The 25,403-nt window shown below is 45.1% G+C and overlaps 2 protein-coding genes across 2 annotated transcripts in view; one reads left to right on the top strand and one right to left on the bottom strand.

Annotated features, from left to right (window-relative positions):
• CCDC38 (coiled-coil domain containing 38) overlaps positions 1–7,433 on the bottom strand; it is a 48,854-nt gene extending 41,421 nt beyond the window's left edge. The window contains exon 1 of the mRNA XM_055336455.1: positions 6,154–7,433. The gene's annotated coding sequence lies outside the window, so the exon portion shown is untranslated. The remainder of the gene's footprint in view (positions 1–6,153) is intronic.
• On the top strand, positions 5,785–21,314 carry AMDHD1 (amidohydrolase domain containing 1). Its single transcript, XM_055336608.1, has 9 exons — positions 5,785–6,042; positions 7,442–7,548; positions 8,596–8,660; positions 10,144–10,421; positions 12,738–12,963; positions 15,341–15,465; positions 18,773–18,866; positions 19,451–19,611; positions 20,488–21,314. Exons 1-9 carry the CDS (start codon positions 5,906–5,908, stop codon positions 20,573–20,575), a joined length of 1,281 nt encoding a protein of 426 aa, XP_055192583.1. The 5' UTR covers positions 5,785–5,905; the 3' UTR covers positions 20,576–21,314.
• The last annotated feature ends 4,089 nt before the right edge of the window (positions 21,315–25,403 follow it).

Raw genomic sequence — 25,403 nt, 5'->3', positions numbered from 1 at the left:
TATATTTATTGAGTATGTACCATGTGTGAGGCACTGTTCTGGTGCCAGAAACAGGACAGTTTAAAAATGATGACAACAACAAAGAGAAAAAAAAAAAACCCACACATTTCTTCCCCCAGGGGGCCTACATTTTAATTACTTAGTAGCTCTGGGACTCAGGCTCCTCTTCCATAAAGTAGGAAGATAATTTTGTATCTTAAAGCTTTCATGAGGAGACAATGATGTAATGTGTGTAAACACCCAAGCAGGGTGCCTAGCACAGAGAGCAAACTTAACAAGTGGGAGCAATTTTGTGCTAATATTTACCAAGGAGAATGTGGTTTTACTTCCAAGTGATTATAAAAACAAAAATGGAAAAGCAAAAAGACGTGATGTTAAAGCTTACAAAAGAGAAAAGGTTAACAAAAACTATGTCATTGATACTTTTTCACATTACTGAAGATTTGTTTCACAGGCATTGGGTTCATTCTGACAGTGGAAAAAAAGGGCCGGTGGAAAATTGAGGACAATTTGTTGGGTTGATGTATTTGGAACTTGGATGGCCAATAGTAAAGGTTGGTAGAAGATTTTCATATATATTTACACACTCCACACTCCTCCAAATCCCTAAGAGTCTACTCACTTCTTTCTTGGCACACTTTTAATCTTCCACTTCTAACTCAATTCACTCCTCTTTCATTCACTTTATCCTAAGTCTATCTGCAATAAAAATCTTTACCCATGGGTTCGGGCACTTTTTCACTCATAGGGAAACTGGAAGTTCTCGTTCCCCTAAGCCAACTGATAATAGCAGGTATCTGCTCTGATTCCATCTCTCCAATAATTCAAAGAACATGTGAATGGAACCAGTAGTCTCTAGAAGTTGTTATGCTTCTGTACTTCTGTACATATTAATCTCCCTATTGATTAATGAAAGATTGGTAAAGAACGAACGAGAGAAGAAGAGAGCCAACTATTCCTAGAAGGGATTATAAAGTTCTTTGAACTAAACCAATAAGATGTGCCAACCAGGAAAAGAAAGTCAAAGCCAGTGAATGTCTTTGTTGTGCAAAATAAAAATAACATGACTACACAGAGTTTGCGTTGAAATAGAAGGAAAATGTCACTGGATTGCATAGCAAACACCTGCAAATTCACATCTAAGATACATGTTAAAAAAATAAAATATATGTTTAAATCTAGCTTCTGACAGATGAAAAAGATGAAGAGCTCAAAAAAACAAGGGCTTTAACATGGTGACTTCAAGCCATCATTTTTAGAGGTGGCAGAGGCTAGTGGTTAAGAGCATGGACTCTCATCATGCTCCTTAAATCCCCACACTTCAATTTCCCCATCTTTCAAAAGGGCTGATAAGAATAGCACCTACCTCATGTGATGGTTAAGTTAGGTACTATGTGGCCCCCAGCTTGGGCAGCATGAGGCACACCATGAGCCACAGCAGTGTAAGCCCATGGAGAAAGCATTCCGAAGAGGAAGGATACCCGGTGTGTTTGAGGAACAGCCAGGAGAGTAATAGAACTTAAGCAGAGGGAACAAAGTAGAGAAGGATAGGTGAGATCAGAGAGAGAGTGAGGGCCCTGTGGGTCACTCTCTCAGTGAAATGGGAATCTGGAATGAACCACTGTGGCCGCTGAGCTGGGAAGCGACTGTACAAGGGGGTTGTGGTGAAATAAAGACATCTGTTGGGTGGCTACAGTCATTGAGAGGCAAGACATAATGGGAAGAATAGAAGTGGGGAAAGGGTTAGATTCTAGATCCATTTGGAAAGTAGAGCCTGCAGGACGGGGTGATGGTTTGGATGTGGGGTATGAGATAAAGAGCTCAGGAAACAAAGGGTGGAGTTGCCATCAATGGAGACAGAGCAGCTATGGGGAAGGGGCAATTAAGTTCAAAGGTTTCCAATTAAGTCGGGAACATGTTACATTTGAGACATGTTAGGGGACATGGGCGTAAAATACACTGTTCTTCCAAGGCAAACACCATACTGGTTGATTTAATTAATGCTAGCATTCCTCTGGCATTATGCAATTATGTGTGGCCACTGAGTCAGGTTTTTTCATGTGGATCATCACAGGGGTAGCATGGATGGATGACACTATGGAAAGACCCTGGTCTTGACAGCAGGTCGAATCCTGCCTCTGGTTCTAACCAGCTTTTTCTTTTAGATCTATCTGCTGAAACTCAGTACACCTTAGGTCCTTCTTCTATCAGGTATGGATACTAATATCTTTCTTACAGGCTTGTTGCAATTTTCAAACACAGGTAATAAATGCAGTGTGGCTACTCATGGTAGGCTGATAGGGAAATAATTGCCTATTAATTTCTTCAAGGTAGATGTCCAGATCTGTCCTCTTTCTAGTCCTGTCTCGTGAATAACCACTAGCCTTTGAAAAGGAGGGATAACTGACCACCAACTTTTGTAAGAAATCCTGAACTCAAATTCCTGAAACCCTTCATTTGAGTCCTCTCAATCTACCAGCAATACTGCTGCAAATTTGGGGAACCTGACTCACCTTCGTGCACATTCTTAACATTCCAAGCTTCATGGAAGTAGAAGTGGAAAAAGAAGAATGGGTTTTTCTAACGACCAACCCTAAAGTCCAAGACCAACTCCAAATGAAATGAACAATAACAGTATCTACCAGGTATTATTTGAAGCAATCTGTTTGATTTTTTAAAAGATTTTATTTATTTATTAGACAGAGAGAGGCAGAGACACAGGCAGAGGGAGAAGCAGGCTCCACACAGGGAGCCCAACATGGGACTGGATACCAGGTCTCCAGGATCACGCCCTGGGCTGAAGGCGGCGCTAAACCACTAAGCCACAGGGGCTTCCCTGTATTTGATTTTCTTAACAACTCTCTCTACAACTCAGGGAGAATGGATTTCCAGAGTCTCTTAGTAGGAGATAAAACGCTTTATCTTTGTTTTTTATCTCCCATATGCAAACAAAGATTTAGACAGATTCAGACCTAAACCCATTTTTGCCCACCTCCTTCCCACCCACTTGGACAAATACTAGGAGAAAGGGCTGTAAACTGTGTCCTTGGATGGTGTGTAGAGACCAGAGCTAGCAATTTTTTGTTTACCTGCGAGCCAGGAGCCACTAGGTCCTTGGCCTGCTCAATGACCTGCCTCTTTTGATTAGGTCAGAAGCAGAGCACACTGATAGGAAATTACCTTCAGCTTGACCTTTAAGGCCCTGCTGGCGTATTTTGTGTGGACTTTCCTGTTGACATTTGTCTGCCCCTTTTGCAAACTGAAAAAAACAAAAAACAGCCTGAGTGTCAAAAGGAAGGAAGAACAGGGGAAGTCAGCCAATGCGAGTAAGATGATGTAAAAAGTACCGTGTGAACTGAGAAGTGCTACAGGGATGCTGGTTATTACTAAGGAAATGATCTGTAATTACGTGCTTAACAATGACTGAGGGGGAGAGCAGCTCACTCTTGTTCTTCTTGCTTCTGCAAACCTCTTGTTTACAGGGACTTTTCAGCCAATGCTGTGTACCTGGACTGTAATGGACACAGTTCACCCACAAATCAATGTCCCCATGAAAAGAATGAGCATTTCTTTTTTTGACTTCCCCAAAACTGGTAGGCTTTCAGCTCGTGGTACATTCTGAGAACTCCGGAGGGGACCTCGTGGCTGAAATCTTACCTTGAACTTAACTGACCAGGAAGAGAAATAAAAGTATTAAAATAAATTAGCAGCAGCAGTTGCTGCTGTGGTAGTAGTAATATAATAAGAATTACACCTATTATTTAGAGCTAGGCACTGGGTAAAGTGTTTTCCATTCCATTTTCTATTAAGTTCAAACAAGTCCAGGAAATAGAAACAATTACCCCCCTGAGAAGATGGATGAGAAAACTGAGGTTGGGGAAATTAAGGACATTTCCCAGGATCAAATAACTCATAAGTAACAGCGGGATTAAAACCAGTTTATGGAACCCCAAAGCCTTCTATATTACCATTATTTCACCTGCTCCTTCACACCTACAACTTCATAAATCTACAAATATGCCTATAATTGCAAAACATGACAGATTCAAGTCCTTAGCAGAAATGTTAGAAAATTTTGATGTTTCTCTGGAATTAGTGACTTTATGTGTTTTTCACTATATTTCTCCTGTATTATTTTTCTCTATATACCTTTCTCTTTAAAACTATGTGTAGACACACACACATACACACACACCCCTCTTTGTGATTTTGTGTCCGAGCCTGGGTAATATATGGATTTTTCTTCTCCTGTAGGGTCTCTTTTACTCATATTCTCTATTGAATTCTTTTCTTTCCTTTTTTTTTCTTTACTCTTTCTTTCCTACCAATTTTTTCTCTTGTAAGACCAAAATACACAGCTATATTCTCATTATGTTCATCTAACAGATTTTTTTTTTTTGCTTTTCTCTTCTTTGTTCTTTTAAAATAATCCTAAAATTGACTTTTACATTTTTTGGTTTTACAGGCCTCAGCCTGCTTTTATGGTCTATTTTTCGTGTTTATAAAGTGCCTTCCTTTTGATTGCAGTCTTTGCTGGGCAGGGAAAGTGCCTTTCCTGTCTTTGTGTGTCCCACAGCCTAACACAGAGCTTCTAATGCAAGCGTATAAGCAAAATAAAATAAGGCTCAAAACCAAGCCCGGTGCCTGTCAGTGTTGTCACAGCAGGTGACAGGTGAGAAGAGGCGTGAGTGAGAATCACAGACCATCTTCCTTAAACAAACGTGACTCTGTCTCCAACCCTGGAGGCAAATCGAGAGTAGGCGCCGCCACGGACCGCCGGGGAGATGGGGGAGGGACGCTGAGCTGAAACCACTTTTACCTCCGAGAGTTTGGGTCCGGGAGCAGGTCCGACCTATCCTTCGGGAAGGCGTCAGGGGACGGGGGGCAGAGGCGCAAGGGGGTTCTCTCGTCCCGGCTCTAGCCTCCCCCGCCCGGATCTCCCTTCATCTCGGGGACCTTCTGGGAGGGGATCCCGGAGCGGAGCCGGCCAACCGAAAACTGTGCGCGGCACCCGCCCCCCCCCCCGCGGCCGCGCGGACCCAGGAGCCCCCCCCCCGGCAGGGGTTCCCCCGCGCTGCCCCTCGGGGTCTCCCGTCCGCGCAGCCCGCCCTTCTCCCCGGTAAGCCAGCTTCGGGGCCCGATCTGCAGAGTAGGGACAGTGGTCCCCGGCACACGCGCCCAGAGCCGGACCGGGCGGAACCAGGACTGTCCCTGACAAGGGTCAGCACTACCCCTCGCTCGGGGTGTGGGCCCTGGCGCCGCCGCCGCGCCCGTCCGATTGGGAGAGGGGGCGGGGAGTGGATGGGGGCGGCGAGCGGATTGCCGGGGGCGGCGAGCGGATTGGAGGGGGCGGGGACGAGCGGATTGGAGGGGGCGGGGCTGAACGGACTGGATGGGGCGGGGCCTAGCGGATTGGAGGGGGCAGGGCTGAACGGATGGGGGCGGGGCCGAGCGGATGGGGGCGGTGAGCGGATTGGAGGGGGCAGGGCTGAACGGATGGGGGCGGGGCCGAGCGGATGGGGGCGGCGAACGGATTGGAGGGGGCGGGGCCGAGCGGATGGGGGGGCGGCGAGCGGATTGGAGGGGGCGGGGCCGAGCGGATGGGGGGCGGGACCGAGCGGATTGGAGGGGGCGGGGCCGAGCGGATGGGGGGCGGTGAGCGGATTGGGGGGCGGGGCCGAGCGGATGGGGGGGCGGCGAGCGCGCGCCCCGGCTCCACCCCCGGCCCCGCGGTGCCGCCCCCGCCTGCCTCCCCGCGGCCTCCGCCCGGCGTCCTCCGCCCGGCGCCCTCCTCGGCTCGCGCACTCCGCCGCCGAGCCCCAGTCCCGCGCGCCGGCCCCGCGGCCCCCTCCGCCCTCCCTCCGCCCTCCCTGCGGCCGGCGGCCTCCCGGGGACCCGCGGCGCCATGGCGGGCGGCCACCGCCTCCTGCTGGAGAACGCGCGGCAGGTGGTGACGGTGTGCGCCCGCGGCGAGCGCTTCCTGGCGGGGGACGCGCTGCACAGCCTGGCGGTGCTGGAGGGCGCCAGCCTGGTGGTGGGCACGTAAGTGGCCCCTTCCCCGAACTTGTGCGCCGAGGAGGGAACCGGGGAAAAGCTTTCCCGCCGCCGGGGAGCCACCGCGGGCCTGTCCTTCGGGCACCTGTTGCTCCCTACCTTGTGTGACGGCGACCGGCTGTCATTCGGTGGAAAAACGCTCTCAGGCTGAACCCCCTTCCCCCTCCGCGTCCCCCCATCCCCAGATCTTTGGAAGCAGCGCCTCCGCGGTGGAGTTCTGGGCCTTTACAGGTTCACGACACGCCCTCCCGCCCAACCCCTTGGGTGTGCGGAAAACGTTCAGCTGGTGATGGTTTGGGGGTGGTAGGAAATCAACGATTCAGACACCAGAAAAAGAGGACATTATCGGTTTGCTTTGTTTGGTTTTGTTTTGTTTTTCATTTAACCCTCCGTGCTTCCCGCTAGAGGTGAGTAAGAGAACAGCGAAGTTCGGGAGGACGAGCCCGCAGTGGGAGTGGGGCTTGGATGCCCATTGGAATTGCGGCGCCCCAGCTCCGCCGCGGCGCCCTTGCGCAAGGTGCTCTGGCGCTCCTCTGAGGCTGCTTAGGGTTGTGCAACAGCCCAGCTTTTAGGGACCGTGTGTGTTTAATTAACAACGGGATAAAAACATTCCCAGGGTTACTGTTAAAAGTTTGTTAAAAACCAGTTAACCGAGGGCTCCCCCGGATGGCTCAGTGGTTGAGCCTCTGCCTTTGCCTCAGGTCCTGGTCCTGGAGTCCTGGGGTCCTGGGATCGAGTCCCGCATGGGGCTCCCCGCAGGAAGCCTGCTTCTCCCTCTGCGTGTGTCTTTGCCTCTCTCTCTGTGTCTCTCGTGAGTGAATAGACAAAATCTAAAACAAAACAAAACCCAACCACCCAACAACCAGTTACCAGAACTGCACAGAGGTAGAAATCCAGGGCTGACTGACAGCCCTGCCCTGTGGAGTCCGGAGGCCCTTCTCTCTTGCTCAGTCGTGCAGGAGCCTTTCCCACTCCATCGTCCAAGATGACAGTCCCATCTCTCCTTTTGGCGTCCGCCTTCCAGACAGTAGGGAATAGGAAGAGAAAACGATCCTATTGGTTAGAGTTTAGTCACGAGTGGGCACCTGGTTGACGGGAAACCCAGAAAGGTAGGTTTCATTCTGGGTGTTCGTGTGTTCAGCTAAAATTTAGGAATCTAGCGCTGCGGGGAGGAGGGAACACTGACCTTGGGGAACAAGCTGGCAGTCTCTGTATCTGTGATTTGACTTTTTTTGCTGGCATGTGGCTGGAGGCATTTTTTTCCCCCAAAGACGCAAATGCAAGAAGGAGATACAGTAAATGTTGACTGATACCCAATATTTGAAATCTTTAGTTTTTCCACAGTATTTCTCCACACTTTAGTAATTATTTCTTGATGTTTCTTCAGGGATGGGTTTATAAAAGCCATCGGTCCTGCTGATGCTATCCAAAAACTGTTTTCTGAAGAAACGTTCGAAGAAAGAATCGACTGTTCTGGGAAATGCATCTTGCCAGGTATTAACCTTTTTTTCCAGTAAAGCCCTGAAACCAGTTTTAGTAATGTAAAGAGAAAGAGGAGCAGCTTCTTTTAAATAGGGTCTTGAAATAATATTAAAATATAAGAATAGGTACTGTGCATTGAATTTCTACTATTGAATGCCTAGCTGCTTTACAAATGTGGTTTCATCTTGCATCCTTATAACTGCCCTGTAAGGTAAGTATCATTATCTCTATATTACAGATTAGAAAACTCCAGTTTAGGGATGCAGTACCCCACCCAAGATTGCTGGACAGGTAAAGGGCAAGCTGGGAATGAAACCTACTCATTCAGGTCACTTCTTCCCACTGAGATGCTGAAGAGAAACCAGTTGTGTTTAGGTTCAAAGCTGTTGGAAGAATTTTACTAATCTATTTCAAAAAAATAGATCAAGAAAAAAAAAACCTGATGCACTCTGAATAGAGATTCTTGATTTTAATCCAGTCAGAACCCCTAATGAGACATTTAATCCACAAGGTATTTTACATATTCTGGAAAGACACACTTTACTTGAGCTGTACCTGGATAAACAAACGTTTCACATGATTGCTTATAGTGTTTCTTCAGTTAAACTGCATTTCTTTTTTGAAGGAGAATCATATTTCTGATTTCATATTTTTCCTTCTCAAAGTGAGGAAGGATAGTGTTCTGTTTTCGTACCCAGATTATTCTTTGGTGATATAGTCCTTTGTTTTGCTCACATAATAGAGGTGACACCCTGTTTCAAAAGCTTGCTTGGTGAGCACGGACTTAGTGGGTAAAAGGGGCTGTAAGTATTTCTTTAATGGGCATTCTCATCATGCCAGTCACTCTCCTGCACCGAAGCCTTCTAGACCAGCCATGCAGACAGTATTCTTGTTTCCGTTCTGTTGGAGGAAACCTACAGACAAATTCTTTTCCTCCACCCTCCTCCAAGATGGTTTACCATCATCTTGCTTTCCCAAGAGTGGTATGGGATCATTGGCCTGCTGTTTAAGGGCTTTCTCTTTCTCAGCTCTAAAGATGATTTGATTCATTGATTACAGGTTTGGTGGATGCACACACACATCCAGTATGGGCTGGTGAAAGAGTTCACGAGTTTGCAATGAAGGTAACTGCAATTAACGATGGCAAGTCAAAATAAGGCACAAGTACAGACAAGTCTTTTTCTAAAGAGTTATTGGCCATCAGGCTTTGCAACTTATGTCTACATTTCTTTTTCATGGATATTTTTACTGGCCTGGACTATGCAAAATAAATTGCAACAAAACTGACTTATAACTGTCCAAATATTTACGCTATGCACAGGGCCAGCAATCATTTTAGGTATAATAGTTATCAAAATTTTTTACTTGTAGAATCCTTATGCATGTATGTTTTAGAATCATCCCTTTAAAACAGAACTGGGGGATCCCTGGGTGGCGCAGCGGTTTGGCGCCTGCCTTTGGCCCAGGGCGCGATCCTGGAGACCCGGGATCGAATCCCACGTCAGGCTCCCGGTGCATGGAGCCTGCTTCTCCCTCTGCCTGTGTCTCTGCCTCTCTCTCTCTCTCTGTGTGACTATCGTAAAAAAAAAAAAATAAAAATAAAAATAAAACAGAACTGGGCTGCCTTCTGGAGCCTGGGTGGCCTAGTCTGTTAAGCATCTGACTTCAGTTCAGGTCCTGATCTCAGGGTCGTGGGATGGAGCCCCAGGTAGGCCTCAGCACTCAGCAGGGAGTCTGCTTGTCCCTCTCCCTCTGCCCCTCCCCCTGCTTGCACCTGCTCTCTCTCAAATAAATAAAATCTTACAAAAAAAAAAAAAAAAGCAGAGGGACACCTGGGTGGCTCAGCGGTTGAGCATCTGCCTTCGGCTCAGGGCATGATCCTGGGATCCAGGATCAAGTCCCACATCGGGCTCTCTGCGGGGAGCCTGCTTCTCCCTCTGCCTGTGTCTCTGCTCCTCTCTCTGTGTTGCTCATGAATAAGTAAACAAATAAATCTTAGAAAAGAAAAGAAACTCTGGTAGGGAGACACCAGGCTGGCATACTTCGTTTGTGCCACCCCCCTTGCTGCCCAGAGTAACTGGAACCCAGGAAGAGCTGCTTTGCTTGAGTGACAGACGTCAGGCCCCAAACCCTAGTGGTCAGATATTGAGAGGTGGAAACCCTCCTTCAGGGTCCCCTTAGTGGATATTTGGAATAACTGTAGCAGGGTTCCTGAATTGCTTAAGCTTTGTTTTCTCATAGGTGCCAGGGGTGGACAGAGACTTTGCTGGTAATACAGTGGGGTCAACCGGGTTGTTAAAATACTGAAATACTTCTGGGCTGGTTGGTAGATTGCCGCTGCTGTGGGAGACCCTAAGTGCCCCCCCATCTCCCATTTCTGCCATCGCAGTCCTTCCTGGAATATTCACCCCTCACCCCGTGCTCCCCACCAGCCAGCACAGTAGGGGCCTCCCTGGCTCTGTACCCCAGCATCCTTTCTGATCTGCTGGTGTCCCTGACATGCCAATTGTTAATCATTTTGGATATCGCCCCCCGGGAGGGGGGGGAGGCACTGCCGCCCTGCCGGCCACCTCCCGCGTGCGGCCTAAGGGCGAGCCCTGTGTTCAGCTGGCAGGTGCCACGTACATGGATATCCACCAGGCTGGAGGAGGGATCAACTTCACGGTGGAGCACACGCGCCAAGCCTCGGAGGAGGAGCTGTTCGGCTCCCTCCGGGGGCGGCTGCAGAGCATGGTGCGGGCGGGGACCACGCTGGCGGAGTGCAAGAGCGGATACGGCCTCGACCTGCAGACGGAGCTCAAGTTGCTGCGCGTGATCGAGCGCGCCCGCCGGCAGCTGCCCGTCGGCATCTCGGCCACGTACTGCGGGGCTCACTCGGTGCCAAAGTAACCTCCGTGCGCCCGGGGTTGACGTGGGGCGTCGAAAATAGAGGAGGGAGGGGGCAGGTGGCGCCTAAGTGGGGATGCGTTCGCCAGGGCTGGAGGTGCGGCGGCGCTTTTGGTGCTTGCAGAGTCCAGCAGAAGCCCTTAGAAAGGTGTTCTGATGGATTCTAATAGTCCTCTCCGCGGGCGGTTTTAGGAAGGCCCCTCGCACCCATCAGTTTGCTAGTCCCTTAAGGACGGGCGAGGAAGAAAAGAAGAGATGCTCAAAACTCGTTTGGTTAATAAAAAGCAATGCCGCCTCATAGATCCTTTAAAATGGCATATTACTTTAACTAGTTGCCCAAGGCAGCATAATCACTCTCTAGAGATTAAAAGTAACACCGTGTAGGAGGTAGATCAAATCTTGAGGTCAAGACGACTCAGAATTTTTTTTTTTAAAGATCTTTTATTTATTTATTCATGAGAGACACAGAGAGGCAGAGGGAGAAGCAGGCTCCATGCAGGGAGCCTGAGGTGGGCCTGGGACCCTGGGCTGAAGGCGGTGCTAAACCCCTGAGCCACCTGGGTTTAGCCCTCAGAATGGTTTCTATTTTTATTCATCTCTTTACTTGTTTAACAGCAAACATGTTTTCTTGTAAATGTGTTTTAGCTTTCCCTTTTATCTAAGAAGTTTCTCCTATATGTCTTTCTTATAGAGAAATCTGTTCCTTTCTGCATCTTATCTGTCCTGGAATCTCTAGACCCAAAGGCCCACAGTTTCAGAATTAAAAGGTCCAAAAGAAATCCAGGACTTGAAAATAAACAGAACAAAGACTTAGTGCAGTTTTGGGTTTTGATAACTAAGATATGTAGGAGCTACAGGCTTACAGAAATTATTTGGAAGTTTAATAACATATTTTTACATTTAGTTTCATGCACTTTGAAAAGTAAGTTTAATGTTAATTTTTTTGCTTATTTTCAGTCAGAGAATAAAAATGAACATTAAGTTTATTATTGTAAATTCACAAAATTAAGTAGAAAATAAATAAATAATATTTCCAGTGATATTCTTGTACATTTTTAGCATTTATACTTCTGAAATTATTAATGCTTAAAACTGCACTAAGACTTTTGGGACATCTGTCTATAGAAAACATTTTTTTTTTTTTTCTAAATAGAACATAAGGGACACCTGGGTGGCTCAGTGGTTGAGCGTCTGCCTTCAGCTGCTAACCCTGCAGGGAGCCTGCTTCTCCCTCTGCTTATGTCTCTGCCTTTCTCTGTGTCTCTAATGAATAAATAAATAACATCTTTAAAAAATAATAAAAATAAACAGAAAATAAGGTGGATGACAGGCAGTGTAACGTGGTAGAGCTGTCCTAGGCTTTAGAGCCATACCAGGCCTGGGTTTGAATCCAGCTTTGCTACTTTCCCACTGGGTGATTTTGAGGGCTTCACTTAACTTTTTTGAACATCTATAAAACAGCTAAATAACACACAATTCTATTTGATTGTCTTGAGAATTAGGAGCAACATATGTGAGTGCCTGTCTCCTCAAGGTTCACCTCTATCTTCCCACCAAAATGGTTTTTGCTGAGCAAGAGACCTCTGTGTGCCAAATACAGGACTAAGGTTTTACAGAAATTTTCTCCATCTGCCAATGAGTCTCTGAGGTCTGCATCTTGGCCCCCAACGATATAGTCTGAGGCTCAGAGTATGCCAAATGATGGCTACATGACATGTCTAAAGTTACATAGCCAGCAAGTAGTAGGGCTCTGTGTCCAACTGACTTCAAAAAGCCCAGCTCTTTCTACTCTAAAACTACCCCAGAATTTTAGAGAGAACTTCAGGGTCTCCCACAATCCTCTTTCCCCATGGTTCTAAATGGTGGGACAAGAAGCCTTACTTAGGCGGATGCTTCTAGAAACAGTGTGGAAGAAGGAAAAGGCCGAGTGATCACTAGAACTCAGGTGAGGAACCTGTAGTTGGGTTATTAGGGGAGCATCCAGGATGCTGTCTGAGTGTCCTTGGCAAGAACTTTTTCAGCCAGGTGGCCTTGCTGGCATTCTCGAAGGCAACATGGCTGGGCTTTGAGTCCCTGTGTACAGAGTCATTGCTTATAGAAATCTCGTCAATACCTCTTCTACATCCCAAATGTTAAGACTCTTGAATTGTACCTTTGATTATTTCTCTGCCTTTGTGAGGCTTGAGGTCATTTGCCCACAGTTGGTCTGATTCTTCCAGTGCCAGAAAAGCCTTTCTTCAATGAAAAAAAAAATTATTATTGCTATTATTATTATTATTATATTTTGCCCATGTAATCTCATTTTCTTCCCCCAGAGGAAAGACTGCTGTGGAAGCTGCTGATGAAATCATCAATAGCCACCTCCCGAAGCTAAAGGAGCTGGGTGCAAGTGGGGAAATCCACGTGGACAACATAGATGTGTTCTGTGAGAAGGGCGTCTTCGATCTCAATTCCACCAGAAGGATTCTTCAAAGTGGAAAAGAGATGGGATTACAGATTAACTTCCATGGGGATGAACTCCACCCAATGAAGGCTGCAGAGGTGTGGTTGACCTTTTGTTTTTCCGTTGTCAACACTCATACTACAGAAGACTTTATTCAGAGGTGGCAGTAGCCTTCTGCAAAGGCAGAAGATGGGGAAATTTGTCTGAACAAGGTGTGGATTGGTCTGGTTGGGCCTCAGAATCCCTGATCTCTGTTAGAAATGTACTTTTTCGCTGGTCATTTACTTTTTTAATCACCCGCTGGTGGCATTTGTAGAAAAGGAAGTGTTTTTGAGATCTTGTTTATCAAATTCATAACCTCTTTGGGTTGGCACCCAACGCCACACTGACCAAGTCTACTAATTTCACATGTAGCTTCTAGGGTTTTTCCGTGGCAGTGTCCAGGTGAACGTTGGTAGAGCACACCATTAATAGTCACAGGTTGATCTTCTGATCTTATATCTTGCTCAGATTCATTTATTCATGCTTTCTACAAATACTTGAGTGTGTGCCCTGTGCCAGGCACTGAGAATTCAGCAGTGAATAAGGCAGACAGAACCCCGCAGTCGTGTCTAGATGTCTCTCTAAGCCCTGGAATGAAACAAACAACTGCCCTTGGGGCCTAAAAACAGATGTGGATACTCCACCTGTGTCCCAACCACAACACATCCAATGTGCTCTTAATATCACTCCCAAATCCTGTCCTGTGTTTCCTTCCCGGTGAATGACCCTGTTATCTAGGTATTGCCCAAGCAGGCAACTTGGACATCACTTGTCCCCCGCCCCCTGCCCCGCCCCTACATTTCAGTCAACCAGCAAGGCCTCCAGGTTTGCCTCTTGAGTGGGTCTAGATCCGCTTCTCTTCAGCCCACCGCCTAGGTCACACCACCATCAGCTGCTCGCAGCCGGACTCCCCAACAGCTTCTCCACGGGCCCAGGCGTGCCCACACTCTAACCCGTTCCCATAACCCCTTCCCTCAGTGCCTCTGATCTCCCTCTCCATTGCTGCAGACCAGTAAAAGGCTCACTGGGGCTCGCAGGACAAATCCCATGCTCCATATCTGTAGCCTTACTGGGATCCAGCTCTTGCTTTCCTTCTCTCTCTCTCTCTCTCTCTCTCTCTCTCTCCCTCTTTCTCTCTTTCTTTCTCTCCTCCCCCTTTTACTTCCATTGCCCTCTTTACCGTGAGCCAGCACAAATAGTTTTAGTACGCCTGATACCCCACACCTCTGGACATGCTTTCTCTAATCCGAATACCCCTTGACTGGCTAACTCTAACTCCCCCTCCCCCCCCCCCATTTTCCATCTCAGCTACTGCTCCTCTGGGATCCTTCCCAAACCTCTCCAAGAAGGAGCTGTCGTCCCTCCTTGTGCTTGTCCCCCTGTGGTCAGATCCCTACTGCACTGTAAACAAACAGGCTGAGGATGTACCCATGGCTTCACAGCCCTGTTCCTGGAGGTTAGCATAATGCCCAGCATACAGCTGGCCGTTAGTGAGTAAATATTTGGTGAATGTTTGTTGAATGAATGTGAACTAGGTGGTCAGCAAGCTACTTTGGGTTGTAGAGAGTGAACTGGTGAATTAAACAGAGGTCAATACCTGGGATCAAACCAAACTGAGTTTGGGCAAGTGAACGTAACTACAAGGTTAGAAGGAAGCTCCGCCTGGGGAGCAGAGCCTGTCTTTGGTGCATCTGCCTCCCAGAGCCCCAGACCAGAATGCTCTGAGACCTGAGCTAGCTGCTGACGAGGGGCCAGCCCTCTCCTGCCCTGTGTGGGCATTGCTGCCTCCCTGGGCCACAGCGTAATGTCAAAAATGAGTTTCCTTTCCTTTCCTTGGAGCGCTTAACATACTACCTTACAGGCTGGGGCACTGTGTGCATGTGTGTTTGCGTGTGTGTGTACACGTGTCAAGCTGAGAAGAAACCCACTCGAATGCCATGTTCTCATTATCATCATAGCATTACCTCCACCTAGTTTTCTTCTAACCATTGAGCCCAGACTTTTTATCTGGAGAGAAATCAAGCTCCATCAGATATTCTCAAGTTATATGTATAATTTCACATTTTTAAAGTTTGTTTTCTTAACTGATCTGTTTCTGCTGAGTGCAATGGCACCACAGCATTCCTTTCCTTATTGTGTTTTGAATGATGCTGTAAGAGTCAGATTTTATTACCAATATCACTCTGCTTGAAGAACATCCGTAAGCATTTGGATTCGAGAATAGTTTCGGAAGTAGCACACTAGCTATTTTTCAAATGAATGTCTGTCATGAACCTTTTACCCGTTTGGGGGCTTGTGCTTGTGAGAAGCAGTTGCCAAGACATTTTAGTAGCAGAGCGCTGTTTATATTTTGCAGGGAAAAAAATGTTTTGGCACTTTATTGATTGTTGTTGCTGCTGGTGAAAGCTTTCTCTCTCTGCCCGTTCTGCTTAGCTCGGGGCTGAGCTGGGAGCCCTGGCGGTCAGTCACCTGGAAGAAGCAAGCGACGAAGGCATCGCTGCCATGGCAATGGCCAGGTGCTCGGCCATCCTTCTGCCCACCACGGCCTACATGCTGAGGTGAGCTATTCCGGCAGGTGCAGGCATGAGGACACAGGTCCAGATGCCTACATCTTATTTCATTGCCATTCCAAATTCCTTACAAACGCAGATCATGGAAGATACAAACTCTGGAGTGAGGTATCCTGACCAAATGGCCTTTCTGTGGCGGGGTTATTGGGAAGAGTGGAGCTTTCTCTTTCAACCCCCCCCCCCCCATGTTGAGAATGTTCTAAATAAAAATTCAATGTGCATTACGTTTATAACTATAAAATAATGAAGTATGCTTTCTGCTTTAAAAAACATCCATCAGATGTTAGAGAGGTCTGGCAGTGTTCAGAATCTGAAGGAGCTGTTGTGTAAGAGGATGCAAGTGGGTACCACAGTCCTCACAGATCCCCAGGGGTGGGAGGAAAGGGGAGATATCTAAGTGTATTTTGTGAAATCTCCCCAAGAATTTTGCTGTTTGTCCTCTAAGGATTGAATACGCCTAGTCTGTAGTGCATCTCTACGGCTGCTGTTGGAGAAATCAGCATCTGGAGGTGGGTTTGGATGTCATCACCAGGGGCGCTACCTAGCACCTCATAGGTGGCCAGAAATAATATCCCACAGCCCGCAGAACCACCTCCCACCGCAAAGAATTATCTTGTCTAAGAATTACACACCTACAATTATGAATTATGCCAAGGTTGAGACACTGCCTTAGGGATTTAAAAGCCAGGCAGGCTTTGAGTAATTTCTATTAATTTGTTTGTTTGAGAGTGAGTGAGGGCGCTCCCATGTGCATATGAGCTGGGGGGAGGGACAGAGGAAGAGGAGATAAAGAATCTAAAGATTCTTCACACTTGACAGAGAGCTCGATCTCTTGACCATGAGATCATGACCTGACCAAAATCAAGAATGGATGCCTAACGGACCAAGCCACCTTGGCTCCCTTCGAGTAACTTTTATAGGAGAGAAAAGAGGAATACTGCAGTATTTTTCTCAAATATATTATGATGTTATACATATATGTGTATTATTACTGTTCTCTTAAAGAGTAGACATAATGTAGATTGCATCCAGGAAATATCAATCAATGACCATTCTTGGTATATCTTGGCATTTCCAACAAGTCTCAGCAGTCATCAATCAGTACTTAATCTGGTTAATTTTCCATCAGCCAAGGGATAAATTTTACAAAAAAAAAAAAAAGGTTCTTCCTTTACCTCACCTTGAATCTCTTAAAGATGGAGCGAAAATCTGAGAATTGCACTGTGAAGGGCAACTCAGCAAGAGAAGTCTGAGCTCTGTCCCTATGCCAGAGGCGGCTGCCATCTGTGGTAACCGCAAGATGGGCTGACCATACAGTCTGGAGAAAGCCACACTTTTTCTCTCTGGCTTCTCTGGTCCGGTATTTTTCTGATATCTCCAACGGGAGCAACCTGCAGGACTCCCTGCCGTGCCCTAAATTTCTCCACTCTCATTTCCAGAGTAACAGTTGCCTTATGCCACTTCCTTTAATCATTATTTTATGCACATTTTGTAAACTGTTTAAGTTTATTCAGGATACATTCACCTCAGTTTTTCTGGAACTCCCTTGATACTTCTACAGTCTCATTTTTTCCCCTCTTTATTTCTGGAAGGGGAGGGGAGGCCATCAGCATGAACTGTGAGGGTTGTTGGGTGGCTCAGTGGGTTAAGCAGCTGCCTTCAGCTCAGGGCATGATCTCAGGGTCCTGGGATGAGCCCAATGTGGGTTCCTTGCTCAGCGGGGAATCTGCTTCTCCCTCTCCTCCCCTCTCATGCTCTCTCTTTCTCTCAAATAAATAAAATCTTTAAAAAAATAAAAAAGAGAATGAACTGTGGGGAAATTTTAAGCTCTATATTTCCTCACTCTCCTCTCTGCTTCACCCACCTCCTCTCATACATTATCCCATGTTATCCAGTGTTGAGGAACATTATCTTAGGTAGTCCTGCAAATTGTCAATCATAGACTATGAATGTTTCAAGGACCTCACTCATGACCTAGAAACCTGTAGGCTCTCAGACAACTGATTTTATCTATTCCCCTCCCCACAACACTGTGAGGCTTGAATAAACACTAACATAGTTTCTGACAGCTCAAGGCTATATGCCTAGGATGACCCAGGCCCCCTTAAAGGGAACACCTGCCTGAGAAAGCCCAACCTGCTAGTAGCAGGGGAATTTACTGTTTGTTCCAGCAAAACCAGGTGATAGGCAGATAGGCCCCTGGACTTCCTCTTAGAGCAGTCACTTTACAAAGTTTGCAAGTATAAATCCTTTTTCTGTTCCTTTGAGATATAAATCTTCTACCACCCAGGATTGTCTTCTTAAAGACCTGCCCCTTCTTCCTCCCGACTTTCTTATTCTTTCTTTGAAACACCCAGTTAAGGATGCCTGGGTGGCTCAGTGGTTGAGCATCTGCCTTCAGCCCAGGGCATGATCCTGGAGTCCCAGGATCAAGTCCCACATCAGGCTCCCTGCATGGAGCCTGCTTCTCCCTCGGCCTGTGTCTCTACCTATCTCTCTCTCTCTCTCTCTGTATCTCTCATGAATAAATAAATAAAATCTTAAAACAACAACAACACAACATCCAGTTACCACTGTACAAATCAAAACAGAGTCTAGTCTACACTGGACTCTTTCCCCTTTTGCAATAGACTATACAGTCTGTCTTCACCACTTTAGCCAGTGTTTGGTTCAGTTTTTCTCTGACATAACTTTTGAGTCATGTCCTAAAGAATAATATTTTGCCAAGGAGATCAAAGAGACTTGCAACCCAGGAAGAAGCACAGACATTTTGTATATTAGATTCTTGGGCCTTCAAGATTTTAAAGGGCCGACAAAAAAATGTTTGAGACCCCTCTCCACCCAAGGAGAGGGAGAGACATGAATTTTTTAAAATTGCAAAATGGAAAAAAATAAAAAAATAAAATTGCAAAATGGAAGTTAATAAAAATAGCATTATTTTCACCCCATTGTTTATATTTGGGAGTCAAAAAAAGTCTGTTATACTTGAAGAAAATTTTAAGTCATATTTTTCTTCCTTAGCAAGAATCTCTGAATGTATGTAAAGATTGCCAAAATACTCCCAAATTAAAGAAATTAGTCACAGCCAAGTCATTTCAAAAGCAGAATGATAAAATTCAAGAATCCCGGGGTTCCACCTGGCCTCACCACTGAACACTTAACCTTGAGTTTGTTTCTTCCTCCAGAACACACGGGGGTTGGATAGCTTAGGTCTGTTTCTATTCTGAACATCTCGTCTGCAGAAGTTCTACTTCCAGAGACTGACATCTTTCCTTTTTTTGCCCCCTCCTCTTAGACTGAAGCAACCTCGCGCTAGGAAGATGTTAGATGAAGGAGTCATAGTTGCTCTGGGCAGCGATTTCAACCCTAACGCATATTGCTTTTCAATGGTAACTATTTTTAATGTGCCTTTCCGAGCAAAGAATCAGTCTTCTACCATGTGTATAAATGCTTTAAAAATAGTTCACTGTTAAAACGTACCAAAGATCTAATAAAATATTTTCCTGTGAAACAAAAAAAAAGTGTAGATAGCAAGGTAAATTGGGTATGTCTGTGCCACATGGATGCCTCTAGGCATAGAGAGAAAGTTCTATCTGCATAATTTTTTGATTCAGCCTTGGGCATTGTGGTTTGACGATTATTTACTACCATCTTGGAGGAGAGCACAAGCTCAAAGAAGTTTTAGTAAATAAGCATGTAGGGGGGCTTTCATCTTACATAGTGAGTGGTCTTGAAAAGTTGTAAATAAATACTCAATATATGGGGGTCAGGGGGGGCTAGGGTGTGATCTCTGTAAAAAGGAATCTTTTCCAAAGCGTAAGAATCTTTATATGTAAATTAAAATGTTATACCAGTTTAGCTAGTTCATCCCACACACTAAATTTCCATTATTGGTTGCGCCGTGTTGAGAAATGTCCTAGGGAGCAGTTGCCATCTTGTGACTTTCCTCTAACACTATTCTTTTCTGCCTCAGCCAGTGGTCATGCACCTGGCCTGTGTGAACATGAGAATGTCCATGCCTGAAGCCTTGGCGGCTGCCACCATCAATGCAGCTTATGCTCTGGGAAAATCTCACACACACGGATCCCTGGAAGTGGGCAAACAGGGAGATCTCATTGTCATCAATGCGGCCAGGTGAATGACCTCTCAACCGAGCTATTTTACTTTATGCCCCTTGTAACATGTGGACTGGGTTTAAATGCCTTTCCTGCTCATTATTAGCATCAGGCTCTGTGTAGGCTCAGAAGCTCCCCAATCTCCTTCATCATCATCCCTGTCCAACCAGAAAGTCTCCCTACAGGTCGTAGACCAAACAGGGTAGATAGACCCCCTTGTCTGGTCTCATTATCTGCCTTACACCTGTCATAGCTCTCCAGGTTTTTCTTCTGTTTACCTGGACTTTGGACTTGTGCCCCCGGCTTGCATTCTTGTTTTTCTGCTGGAGTTCTGACCTACAGCTTGTGCTGAGCCATGGGTGTCTCAACAATAGCTGGTCACCCTGCTTCTGATTCATCACCTCTCTGGCTTCCCCTACCAGATCCCCAAAGCCTCACTTCAGTATTCTTGGCCTTGGGTTCATATTACTCACCTACAGTCTGTTATCAACTGCGCTTCCAATGTAACAATTTGAGTCTTATTTTCCTAAATCTTGAAGTTGTAAATCCTTGACTCTAGCAAGCCTATTGCACTCCTTGGTCCTCAAGTTCAACTGAAGAAAAGCAACTCTGTAATTCTACTCTTCACTCTCTCTATTGAAAACAATGCTGATGTCACCTTTCGTATATCACTTAATCGGATCAAATATTTTAAGGTCAAATACTTAAATAATACCATTGAACAATATTTAAGTCATAGACTAGTTATCATAGTAATCTACTATTTTTTTAAAAGCCCAAATATCGATGACAAGGTATAAAGACATTTCTAGAGAATGTATTTCTAAATTAGCATTTATTGACAAAGTGATGATTTTGACCTGTATGCATTAAAGTGTGTTTGATTTCTTTCTAGATGGGAGCATTTGATTTACCAGTTTGGAGGCCATCATGAATTAATTGAATATGTTGTAGTTAAAGGAAAAGTCATCTATAAAAAATGAAAGATCTGAAAGAAAATAGAAGACTCTGTGACAGTATAAGTCAACGCAGTTGCAGTAAAAGCTAAAACACCCTAGTGATTTACCAGTGTGATGTCACTTAAATATATTTCAGTACTTTGTTAATCCACTTGAAAAAAAATCAAGTCATTAATTTCTTTTAATTTAACATGTGCACCTGGACATATTAACAGGTAAATCAAATGGATCATGATCTTAGAACATTAAATCACTTCACAGAGATTTGTTACAAATATTTTGGAGATTAATATGATAGAGTATCGTCAAATGCCTTCTTTGGGGAAAAGCAGATTGGCAGTTAGGTAGACATGGCTTGAAATTGCCATTTTGTTTCTGCTTTTCAAATTTCAGTCTTTAAACTACATTTTGTGAAAATTAGGGTATGGTGAGAAATCCAAGTGATATGCCCCAAACTAAGCAAATGTAGCCTTCTATGATAAGCAGCTAGATCGTCCTTTCTCCACACATTGTCTCTCTAAAAGCTCTTTGAATGCATGAGTGTCCCCTGAGAGAGGGTGTCCTTCTATTCCTAATCTCTTCTCTGCTCTAACAATAGAGCTTCACAGCACAGTTCAAGACTCATTTTACATGTGGGTACAGGGGCCTTCCTAGAATGGATGCATTTGGACCAAATCCAATAATGTAATTTTCAAAAATCATTTTTAATTTTTTGATTATTCACATTACAAATAAAAACAAAATTTTTATAGTTCTTAATAAATATTTGTTGTCATTATTATTGTTGTTTCTAGCCCTGTAAGTAGACCAGTAGTATTACCCATTATAGTTTTTTAGGAAATGAACAATATAAATAGGTGTTTCTAAAACCATATGAGTTTACTTGAAATCTTTTTAAATGTTTAGACATCCTTATAATCACAACTGCATTATTAAACTTTATCCTATTAATAATTTGAGAAGTAAAGATTAATCAAATTATCACCCATTACACATTAATAAAGCCTGAATCAATGAGCCTTTACTGTATTCCATTTAAATAAAATCAAAATATTCCTTGTTGGGAGGTTATGGGTAACAATACACAATGCTGTCATTACCTAGTAGCTTGGGATCATTGGAGCATTGTCCCTCATATACTTGGGGGAGTCTTGAGGGAATGTGGGAGCGGCATGGTCACCATGGGTGATGCCTCCCCTGTAACCAAACACCTACTCAACAGTAGGAATTTGGGATGCAGACAATAGATATAAAGGCTAAAATTAAATACTAGGTATGTTTAAACAGAAGTCTATCTTGATACCTATGGAATAAGAAGGTAAAGTGCACCCTACTCTCTCTAGGAGACATTCATTTTAAACAAATAGCATTAATGTCTTTTCTAAGTGAAAGCAGAAGAGGATACCCATCCAGAACTGCCTTAGTCCTCCCAGGCCAGTGTCCTGTAACCCCTTGTAAATTGGGAGCTTGCTGGAAATGAGAACCATGGCCCCACCCCAGACCTGCTGAATCAGAATCTGTGTCTTAACCAGCCGCTGGGGTATTGTACACCTGTTAAAGTCTGAGAAGTACTGCAGCGTAGACCCTAGCCATACTGGCTTTCACACTGTGCCTCAAAACAGTTTGTTTTTGCTGTTCCAGGTCTTGCAGCACTCTTCCTTTAGCCTAGATGGTTTTCCTGCTCTTCTCTATGTGGGAAATCAGAGCTAGTCTCTCCCCACCCCTACTGCACACCCATTGTCCATGCTAGCCTTAATAGCACTGTGATTTAACTCTTTCCCTTTAGAATGTAAGGTAGTAGAGGGTAACCACCACCTCATGCCCTGGATCTAGTATGGTGACTGGTTCATAGCAGGTGATCAATAAATGAATTTTTATGCTGATAAAAATTCACTGATAGTCACAGTGAAAATTACTTAATTAAAACATACTAAGTATGCCAACCCAGGAATTCATGTTAAGGAAAATACTTGTTTTGTGGATTGGAAAGAGCATATGAATTCCTTAATATAATGCCAAAGAATGATGCTTATGGGGGAGTAAATTGTAAAAGTAAAACCAAAGACAGTTCCATGGTTGAGTGGAGAGGCAGCTACCATTCTTAGCTTTGGGGTCTGGAAGGATTTTGATGAGAGAGAAAAGCTCCAAGATGAAACATTATGAAGTGTTTAGAAGACAGGCGATGAGCTCTCCTAGCTCCTTGGGGATCTAGGGCCAGCTCAGAATTCACAGGGCTTTGGAACATCACTAGTAGGAACCTCATTCTTAGGGTCAGGAAAAGCCACTGAAATTTTTGAAACCAGTTAGGACCAGGAGAAGACTATTGTAGGAAAAAATTAATCTGGTTTTAGTGTACACAGTAGGTATTCAAACATTTGTTGTATGAGCATACTCTGGCAAGATACCTTGAACTAGTCCTTGAGGGGAGAGAGTGGGAGGTATCAGGTGCTAGAGGTTCAGGTGGAAAGCTTTCACGATGGGCAGTGAGATGGGAAAACTCCTACTCTGTGTTCCACATTGGGCTAGGTCAATGTTTCTTTTGTCAATCTTTTAAAGTTATCAGGCCATCAGCCCCCTGGAGAAAAATTAAATTTCTCCCTAAGGAATAAGATTTTGTCAGATAGGGTAGAGCTTTAGAAGACCCCAAATCATCACAATATGCAAGTTCTTCTACAACCCGAGAGCCAATTTTTGCCTTATTGTGTGCAATATCACCCTTACTGAATTGAGGGCACACACACCAGATGCCATGGGAGAAAGGCGAGGCAACGTGCTATGCTGGAGGAAATGCACATCAGGGGCTTGACATCTAGGCTTTGATTTCTTCTTGAACTCTTTATCTGTAGAGGCTGGATTCCCTCCATCTCTGAAATTCTGGTTCTAGAATGAGGCCTGCTTTCAGGGAATTCACAATCCAATTAGGCTGGTAAGACTGACATCAAAGAGTCAAAGCCAGAGTGTGTTGAGAGCTGGTTCTCCTAAACGGAACTCTGGTGAAATACATACTTTTAAAATTTAAATTGGTTTTGCCAGATATCTCCGAAAGCATGAGTGTCTTGATCTTTATTACAGTGAGCAGTGAAAGGATAAAGTCAATGGTAGCTTCTTAGATTTTTATGCGGTGGAAAGTTATTCTGAAATGTGAGGGCAGATATTTTCCAAGTGGTTCTACTGCAGTTGCTTCAGACATCAGGAACCTGGCACCCAGATGGTAGAAACCACCAATGAGCCATGGCAACCCTCGAGATCTGAGGTGTTCTGTGCTGGTTGAGTTTTGTTTTGTTTCCCCTACTGCACCATTAGCATGAGTTCTCACGCTCTTGATCTGGCCTCCCAACCTTGCCATCTTATTGTTTGCACATTGCTACTGTTTGTTTAATCCTCTGGCCCCCCTGCCTACCTAGGCTATAAGCTGTGAGGGCAAAGACCAGGGCCATCTTGGTCACCGTTTGGTTAATGATAGAAATAGACCAAACATTGAATTGGTTTCCTGGCATAGATGTCTTCTGACACTGACATTTGGCTCATATTTCTCCTTTTTCCTACCTTATCCCTCTGACTGCCATCACTCAAAAACCAGCTCAAATCACTTCTTCTAGGAAGCCTCTCTGATGACTCAGAGGTGCTGTGGTTATACTGTGCTTTTCTCTAGGACACACACTTGGCACAGTAATGGCCATTGCATGTTCCCAACTAGATGGAAAGTCTTTGAATACAGGACTACATGCAATATTGATGTACCATATAGCCCAGTACAGTACCTCAGAAACAGCTGTGGATGCTAACAGATTTCAAAATCTGACTAAAACGGACTTGTAAAAATAAGGAGGTATATCAGATCACCCTTGGAAATTCATCAGAAGGACAGGCTTCAGGACTGTTTTTTCCAGTAGCTCAATAATACTGAAGACTCAGATTCCTCCCTTCCCTCTGGTTTGTCATCCAGTGTTGGCATCGCCCCAAGGCCAAATTCCCCAATGGGTTGGGCTGGCTGTCAACAGCCCTAGGTGCTCTGTGCCTCCTCCTTATTGTCAAATAGGTGAATGAGAAAGCCTGGCTACTGTGGCTCTCAGGAGAAAAAACATTTCCTCAAAGCCTCCAATAAAATTCATCTCTGTTTCATTGGCCCACATTGCAACCTCGGCCATTTTTTTTTTTTTTTTTAAGATTTTTATTTATTCGGGCAGCCCGGGTGGCGCAGCAGTTTAGCACCGCCTGCAGCCCAGGGCGTGATCCTGGAGATCCGGGATCGAGTCCCACGTCGGGCTCCCTGCATGGAGCCTGCTCCTCCCTCTGCCTGTGTCTCTGCCTCTCTCTCTCCCGCTCTGTATCTCTCATGAGTAAATAAAATAAAATCTTAAAAAAATATATATATTTTTTATTTATTCATGAGAGGCCCAAACACAGGCAGAAGGAGAAGCAGGCTCACAGGGAGCTGACGTGGGACTCAATCCCAGGTCTCTCAGATCACACCCTGAGCTGAAGGCGGCACTAAACCACTGAGCCACTGGGGCTGCCCTGCAATCATGGCCATTTCTTGAACTAATCACTAAGCAAAAGGAATGTGACACCTTGTGACTAACCAGGCCTACGCTGTGGGGCTGAAGCACATTTCTTGGCTTTGATTTTTGGTATGTTTTTAATGTTTACATTTAACAAATTAATACCTTTAACCAAAGTAACCCCCAAAATGCAAAATGATCATGCTATTCATGAGATAATCAGAAGGTTTAATGAAATGATAATAATCCAGTGACCAGATCCAGAATGAGACTCAAGTTTAAAGTAGTAATGAGGGGATCCCTGGGTGGCTCAGTGGTTTAACGCCTGCCTTTGGCCCGGGGTGTTATCC

This window comes from Nyctereutes procyonoides, unplaced genomic scaffold (genome assembly GCF_905146905.1).
Source record: "Nyctereutes procyonoides isolate TBG_1078 unplaced genomic scaffold, NYPRO_anot_genome, whole genome shotgun sequence".
NCBI classification, from domain to species: Eukaryota; Metazoa; Chordata; class Mammalia; order Carnivora; family Canidae; genus Nyctereutes; species Nyctereutes procyonoides.
Note: the sequence above shows the minus strand (reverse complement) of the source record. Positions and strands in the feature narration are given on the sequence as shown.

Excerpts from the sequence above, each read along its gene's own strand:
- AMDHD1 (XM_055336608.1), top strand. The coding sequence starts at position 5,906 with ATGGCGGGCGGCCACCGCCTCCTGCTGGAGAACGCGCGGCAGGTGGTG. Across the intron at positions 7,549-8,595 it reads TGGGAAATGCATCTTGCCAG|GTTTGGTGGATGCACACACA; the intron begins GTATTAACCTTT and ends CATTGATTACAG. Across the intron at positions 12,964-15,340 it reads ACCCAATGAAGGCTGCAGAG|CTCGGGGCTGAGCTGGGAGC; the intron begins GTGTGGTTGACC and ends CGTTCTGCTTAG.